Source organism: Pagrus pagrus, assembly GCF_965226575.1.
Source record: "Pagrus pagrus genome assembly, chromosome: 24".
In the NCBI taxonomy this organism is placed as follows: Eukaryota; Metazoa; Chordata; class Actinopteri; order Spariformes; family Sparidae; genus Pagrus; species Pagrus pagrus.
In genome coordinates, this window is record NC_140206.1 from 707,316 (window position 1) to 715,791 (window position 8,476).

At 42.6% G+C, this 8,476-nt stretch overlaps 1 protein-coding gene across 1 annotated transcript; it reads left to right on the forward strand.

The window, feature by feature from the left end:
• Window positions 1-3,371: 3,371 nt before the first annotated feature.
• On the forward strand, window positions 3,372-8,387 carry bco1l (beta-carotene oxygenase 1, like). Its single transcript, XM_084347307.1, has 11 exons — window positions 3,372-3,438; window positions 5,052-5,180; window positions 5,340-5,469; window positions 5,974-6,121; window positions 6,215-6,362; window positions 6,832-7,052; window positions 7,191-7,457; window positions 7,539-7,644; window positions 7,753-7,847; window positions 8,009-8,120; window positions 8,204-8,387. The coding sequence occupies exons 1-11, from the start codon at window positions 3,375-3,377 to the stop codon at window positions 8,356-8,358; spliced, it is 1,575 nt and encodes a 524-aa protein (XP_084203433.1). The 5' UTR covers window positions 3,372-3,374; the 3' UTR covers window positions 8,359-8,387.
• The last annotated feature ends 89 nt before the right edge of the window (window positions 8,388-8,476 follow it).

An 8,476-nucleotide genomic window follows, 5' to 3' on the forward strand; every position in this document is an offset into this window, starting at 1 on the left:
CAGCCTGTTTTCATTCTTTGTGTGCGACAGACGTGATCAATAAATCTATAAATGATTATATTATGTGATCAAAGGTTCCTCATGACTGTAAAACAACATCAGCCCATCACATATCAGAATCTATGTTTTTATAAAGACGCGACATAATCCAGAAAAAAAAGATGTTTGGGGAAATTAAAGGTTATTAAATTCACAGTGAAGTTTATTGTTTCAGTGCACTGATGTCAATAAAGTTTATTATTAAGCTGTTAAATATCTTTCTTCTGTTATTACATGTTTACCAGATATCAGGGATCAGAATGAAAAACACAGAACAGCTGAATTACACTGGAAACTAATACTAAATGATAAATATTATAACTTTACATTTTACAGATCCACTGTTTTATCACACAGGTGTTTATACTGAATAATTCTGTGAAATAACATTATTATGTTGTTCAAATTGTAGACTAAGTGTTTGTGCAAGATTTAGTTGATGTTATCTCGCAACATTTTTTATGAGTGTAATATAACGGTGTCCGTCTGTATGACAGCACGTATCTGTAGTTTATTGTTCTTTATGTAATACGCTGTAATAACGCTGACTGGAGGCTTGAAGCGGGACGTGACCTCTGCTCTCTGGTGCCAAAGTCGTGTGAACATCAGTCACTCATAATGTATTTATGATGTTTTTATAATAACGTTCTGCACTGGAACAACTGAAGCCAGTGAACTCCATCTGACTTCAGTGTGAAAGTGCATTTAATAAAGTAACGTCAGGTTCAGCGTGTTGCAGGACGGAGTGTCGGCGTGGCTCATTACAGAACTGTGACCCGCCGACACAACATCACATCCTGATAAGAGAAGCAGCGAAGCCGTAAACTAATTTAACCAATTACACAGCCGGAGATAGAGACGAGGCTGAAGGTCAGACCTGAGGGAGGAAAATCTACTGAGACTGAAACACGTTAGTGACGAGTTAGAGACGGAGAGACTTCAACACAAAGACACACTTATCAAAACTTCAACACAAAGACACACTTATCAAAACTTCAACACAAAGACACACTTATCAAAACTTCAACACAAAGATGTGACTCAGTCTCTGAACGCAGCAGTTTGTCTGCAGCTCTGATGTTTCACTGAACACATAAATGAAAATGTGAATAAAAAGTTCGTGTGAGTCGAACATTTGACTGAGTATTTTGGGGTTTGAAAAAACGACGAGTTAACAAAAAACAGACGTCATTCTACGTTTATTATCCATTTTTTAATATTTGGAAACCTTCACTGTAAAAATGATTATTATAACTTCAGTGTTACTGTTGATGTAGACTCACAGTCACATACATTAAAGTTAGTGTTTAATGTGTACAACTTGTGTAAAGTTCACAATATCCTGCAGTTATAATAACATGATGAGTGTACACTTAGTTATATTACAGTGATTCACTGTGATTCACTGTTAGACTACAGTATCTACTGATTAATAACAGGATGCTCTGTATCACAGCACACTCACTGTATTCTCACTGATAACAGTAAGTTACTGTACATTTACAGGACTCTACACTGAAACACTGTAAGTTTATATACGAACTACACGTAGAAGAACTTCTTGTTCAGCTTACATTGAGCCAAACACTGCCTTTAACAGGCAGAACCCTCGAGCAGAACCGGACTCACTGGTGTTAGATTGAATTATTGCATTTTCCTTTTCTTTGTTCTCTTCCTGTATATTTTATCGTCTTCCTCTGGATGGATCTCCGACGCTCTGGTCACCTGTTGATCTCAACATCTAATTATGACTTTTTATCTCATACTCTCAGTCTGGGTTCCTTCGGATCTGTAGATTGATGGATAATAAAACTATCGCTGTTTGCAACCATAGTGACAATATTTTCCTATACAATAAAGATTTTAAACTAAATCTGCTGTGGAACACCAGTGAGGAACATCAGTGAGGAACACTAGTGAGGAACACTAGTGAGGAACATCAGTGAGGAACACTAGTGAGGAACACCAGTGAGGCACATCAGTGAGGAACACTAGTGAGGAACATCAGTGAGGAACACTAGTGAGGAACACTAGTGAGGAACACCAATGAGGAACATCAGTGAGGAACACTAGTGAGGAACATCAGTGAGGAATACTAGTGAGGAACATCAGTGAGGAACACTAGTGAGGAACACCAGTGAGGAACATCAGTGAGGAACACTAGTGAGGAACACTAGTGAGGAACACCAGTGAGGCACATCAGTGAGGAACACCAGTGAGGAACATCAGTGAGGAACACTAGTGAGGAACACTAGTGAGGAACACCAGTGAGGAACATCAGTGAGGAACACTAGTGAGGAACATCAGTGAGGAATACTAGTGAGGAACACTAGTGAGGAACACCAGTGAGGAATACTAGTGAGGAACACCAGTGAGGAACACTAGTGAGAAACATCAGTGAGGAACATCAGTGAGGAACACTAGTGAGGAACATCAGTGAGGAACATCAGTGAGGAACACTAGTGAGGAACACCAGTGAGGAACATCAGTGAGGAACACTAGTGAGGAACACCAGTGAGGAATACTAGTGAGGAACATCAGTGAGGAACACTAGTGAGGAACATCAGTGAGGAACATCAGTGAGGAACACTAGTGAGGAACACTAGTGAGGAACATCAGTGAGGAACACTAGTGAGGAACACTAGTGAGGAACATCAGTGAGGAACATCAGTGAGGAACACCAGTGAGGAACACCAGTGAGGAACATCACATAATAATACATCATAATACAGTTGTACTGACATGAAAACAGGGCGTTGAACTACTTTATGGTTTAACGGCTGCAGAGCAGATAAGGTGCAGCATGTCTCAACAGGCCGTCTGATAACTCAGATCATCAGGTCAAGGATCCATCAAGCAGCACTTTGTTCACCTTCACATTAAAAGCACAAACAGGTAATAAATCCATTTAGATAAGCAGCGGACTGTTTCTCACAGTGATGCTCTGAAAAGTGACATTTTAATTAAAGTCAAATTAAAACATAAAACTAGAGACGCTAACGTTTGACAGCAGGTCCAGATGTTCTGACTTGTTTCAGTTGATGGATCATGAACTGAACCGTCAGTAACAGAACCGCTGACGCAGCGTAAAGCTGAACACTGGGTCCTGAGGAGCCTCAGGAGGTTCAGGAGGCGCAGACCAACACGCAGTCTTTTATTGTGAAAAGCAGAGTGAAGTCCACGGTTACGTAATCCACACAGTCTCTCTCACATGAGTTTGGAGATCAGCACGTAGGAGACGACGGAGGCTACATAAGAGCTGCTGCTGGTCTGTGTGTTCAGTCGCTGGTGGGGCCGCAGCAACAGTGCATTCTGGGAAATATCAGCGGAGAAACATGCAGTCGATATTTGGAAAGAATGGACTGGAGACTCCAGAGCCGGTGAGAGCTGCAGTGACAGGTCAGATCTCAGACAGTCGAACGCTTGTTTCAGAGGGTTTCTAGAAGATTAAAGGAGCACTACGTAGAAATAAAAAAACTAACTCAATAATCAAACTCTCTATGTGTCTATATGTGGCGGACCCTGCCACCTCTCAGGCTTCAGACAGTGTTTCCTCTGAGAACAGCTGGTTTATTCACTGATGGAAACAGTTTGTATTAATATTGTTAATATTAAAATGACATGTTTGGATTTCTTCTCTAAAACTACAGACTGCTCCTTTAACACTTCTGGTTTGTAAATGTTAAGAAGCTGTTTATAAATTAACGTGATGCTCTGCAGCACGCTGACTGAATGTTTTCACTGTTTATGTTTTTACTTCAACTACAATATTATTTTCCAACAAGTGCTTTAAGTTTAATAATAAGAAATAATTTTCACAATATTATCACATTAAAACTGTAATCAATAATACTTAATAAATATATTAAATGAGAAAATAACGTTCAGTGTTTGCTTTAGATGCGACCGTTGTACATTTTAACACTTCAAAGCTGTAAAAAGTCAGAACATTATTTTACAGTACTTGTTATTTTATTATTATTGTTTTCTCAACTCCACAACATGAAATTATGCGCACTGAAAACTGTTTTAAAGGAGATCAAGTACAAACTCTACTGTGAAACAACATAAATCGTTAACATCACAGCAAGAATGTAAAGAAAATAAAGTCAAACTGGATCCTGGATGATTTTATAGAGTAACAGAAACAAATCTGTGGCGTCGACCGTCAACGTTTGTGATTCATATTAAATTAAATAATAAAACACTATATATTGTTTCTGTGCACCAGTGACCAAAAATGGAAGATTTAACAGATTTGAATGGAGAATTTTTAATCTTCTCAACATCGTTTGATTGTGCAACATCCTGTCTGATAACACGTCAAAATAAAATGCGTCACATTTGGCTTTTTTCCAATTGATAACAACTAACTGGATTTATGTAATTTAAATCTATAATCAGTAACTCTCAATAATACAACCACAAAGAAACAGTGTGGAAGAGGTTTCTGTTTTGTTTTTTTGCTTTTCACACTTTTTGTAGCGTTTTCAGGTCCCAGCTGTTGATAATTATATTATAAATTATATTAATTAGTTGATCGACAGAAAAAAATCAGAAACTATGCAACTAACAGCGTGAGGCAGGTGTCCGTCCAGCGCTGGGTCACCAGGTGCTGCTCGCAGGGGGAATGTTGGGTCCTGAGATGACCTCTGTTGTTAATTGGCGCTGAACAAATAAAGACTGATTCAAGACTGAGATTATTTCAATAACTGATGAATCGTTGGAGCCATTTTTCAGGCAAAGATAATGAAAAAATATCAAACATTTCTTAGTTCCAGCCACGACTGAGACGACTTCCTGCTTCACCTGGTCAGGTGTCACAGTAAACTGATGATCTCTGGACGTTATCAAACAAAACGTCTGAAGACGTCACCTGGTAATTTAACAGAACGATTGATGGGAAAAATAATGAACAAATAAAAATGACAGGTATTAAATGTAGCTTTATTAACCAGGTAAACAACATCAGGTAGAGGAAGGTAAACACCTGTGTGACCTTTGACCTGCAGGTTCCATCCCCTCCTGGCTGCAGGGCACTCTGCTCAGGAACGGGCCGGGCCTCTTCTCTGTGGGCAGCAGCGAATACAACCACTGGTTTGATGGCATGTCGCTGATCCACAGCTTCACCTTCACCGACGGTGAGACTCTGACTAACGACAAGATCAATGATTATCACAACGTCGTCTCAGGATACTAAAGTTCATGTGGCATCGAAAATCTCACGGCAGAAAAGTCAAACTCACTGATGTCTCAGTTGGAAATCCATCATGTAGATCTGGTACCTGGTGTTGTTTCAGGTGAGGTGACGTACAGAAGTAAGTTTCTGAAGAGCGACACCTACAAGAAGAACACCGAGGCTGACAGGATCGTCGTCTCCGAGTTTGGAACCATGATCTACCCAGATCCCTGCAAGAACATCTTTTCCAGGTATGGACCAACCAAGATAACATCTGTTCTAGACCGTCCAGGAGACGTAGAGATCTGTCTTAGTCCATCCAGGAGACGTAGAGATCTGTCTTAGTCCGTTCAGGAGACGTAGAGATCTGTCTTAGTCCATCCAGGAGATGTAGAGATCTGTCTTAGTCCATCCAGGAGACGTAGAGATCTGTCTTAGTCCATCCAGGAGACGTAGAGATCTGTTTTAGTCCATCCAGGAGACGTAGAGATCTGTTTTAGTCCATCCAGGAGACGTAGAGATCTGTCTTAGTCCATCCAGGAGACGTAGAGATCTGTTTTAGTCCATCCAGGAGATGTAGAGATCTGTCTTAGTCCATCCAGGAGACGTAGAGATCTGTCTTAGTCCATCCAGGAGACGTAGAGATCTGTCTTGGTCCGTCCAGGAGATGTAGAGATCTGTTTTAGTCCGTCCAGGAGACGTAGAGATCTGTCTTAGTCCGTCCAGGAGATGTAGAGATCTGTTTCTGTCACCAGGGCGTTCACACATCTCTGCAACGTCATCCCCGACTTCACCGACAACAACCTGATCAACATCATCCGTTACGGTCAGGACTACTACGCCTCCTCTGAGGTCAACTACATGAACCAGATTGATCCTGTCACCCTGGAAACTGTCGGCAGAGTACGTCAGTCTCCACCCGCCTCCTGAAAACAGTGTAAGTGATCTGGTCCAAATACGTCCTCAAACCCATCATTTGTTCTCTGTACGACCCAGATCAACTACAGGAACCACATTGCTCTGAACTTGGCGACGGCTCATCCTCACTACGACAGCGAGGGTAACACCTACAACATGGGCACCGCCATCATGGGCCTGGGTCGACCCAAATACGTCATCTTCAAAGTCCCAGCTGATGCTTCAGGTAACAGGACGTAGTAATCTGATTACAAACATCAGTGTAGGGAACAGCTCTTCGTGTCTGTTGGACCGACTTATTTGTTGGAGGAGTTCGTTATTGATTCTGAGTGATTACAGCCGAGTGACCAATCAGACAACAACACATATGATATCAGTGAGGTCACACTGACCAGCAGTGACATCACCACGTCAACACCTCAGCTGTCTCTCCTCAGGTACTCCACTACATCTTAGTGTCTTTACATGACTCAACTACAGTATTTAACTAAAAGTTTGAGGTACTTCTACTTTACTTGAGTATCTCTGCAAATACTGTACCTAAGTACAAGTTATGTTTTACTTCTACTCCACTTCATCCTAGTGATGAAATGTAGATTGACTCACCTACTGTACTTCAGTAAAAGCTTGAGGTACTTGTACTTTACTTGAGTTTCTGTCCTCACAGTCTGACAGCACTGTGCCGTTTGTTTCAGATAAACAACAGAAGAAGCCGGCGCTGAGGAAAGTCCAGCAGGTGTGCTCCATCCCGTTTCGCTCCACTCTGTACCCGAGCTACTTCCACAGCTTCGGCATGACCGACAACTACATCGTGTTCGTGGAGCAGCCGTTCAAACTGGACATCATCAGACTGGCCACCGCCTACTTCAGAGGGGTCAACTGGGGGAGCTGCCTCAAGTTCGACAAGGATGACATCGTAGGTTCAAAACGTTACCTCATACAGAACAACGAGCCAATCATGCTCCAAGAAATGTTTGTGTAACTGAGTACATTTACTGTAGTCGTCACACAAAGAGGATCGGCGGTTCGACTCCACTGTTTCTTCCCTTCGCAGACTTTGTTCCACGTCATCAACAGAAAAACGGGAAAGGCGGTGTCCACCCGTTTCTACGGCGACGCCTTGGTGGTTTTTCACCACATCAACGCGTACGAGGCTGACGGCCACGTGGTGTTCGACCTCATCAGCTACAAGAACAGCAACCTGTACGACATGTTCTACATCCAGAACATGAGGCAAGAGACCACCAAATTCATCGATTCCAACAAGACCTTCTCCCCGCCGGTCTGCCAGAGGTTCGTCGTGCCGCTCAACGTCAGCAAGGTACAGACCAACAAACGCACTTCCTGTAACTTCATCAGGTAACAAGTCTGTACAAAGAGTTTGTGTTGATGTGTTCTCCAGGAATCATCCAAAGGGTCGAACCTGGTGACTCTGACGGACACGACGGCCAAGGCAGTGATGCAGGAGGACGGGTCCGTCTACTGTCAGCCCGACACTCTGTTTGAAGGTTCATCACCGTTATTATTATTATTATTATTATTATTATTATCAATGTCCGTCTGATTGTTTTAAAGTGTTTCATCCTCCTTAACTGACGAGTCCCACTCCTCCTCAGGCCTGGAGCTGCCGGGGATCAACTACAAGTTCAACGCCAAAAACTACAGATACTTCTACGGCTCCAGGGTGGAGTGGTCTCCTCATCCCAACAAGGTGAAACACCTGAGGCTGCACGCAACACAGTCAACATGTCAACACGTGAACACCATCATCACGTGAACACCATCAACACATCAACACCATCAACACCGTCAACACATCAACACGTGAACACCATCAACACGTCACTTCATCTTTAATTTTCTGTCCAACAGATCGCAAAGTTTGACATCGTCACCAGAAAACACATTGAGTGGCAGCAGGAGTCCTGCTACCCATCAGAGCCGGTGTTTGTTGCGTCTCCGGGAGCCGTTGAAGAAGACGACGGTGAGGCAGCAGGAACTTTAGTTTCACTTTAGTGAATGAAACTGTAGAAACTGGTTCTGACTCTTGGTATTTCCTTCCTGCAGGCGTGATCTTGTCGTCCGTCATCTCTCCGGATCCCAACATCTCTCCGTTCATGCTCGTCCTCGACGCCAAAAACTTCAAGGAGATCGCCCGAGCCTCCATCCCCGCCAGCGTCCACATGGACCTTCACGGACATTTCATCCCTGCTGCCGTGTGACGGCCGACACGCCTGCTGTGTTGATTATTTATGATTCTTTACTGGAGTCGACCTTTTTTTACATTTTAAACTTAAAGCAGATTGATAGCATTGTAAAAACCAGCAAAGGTAAGCTAGA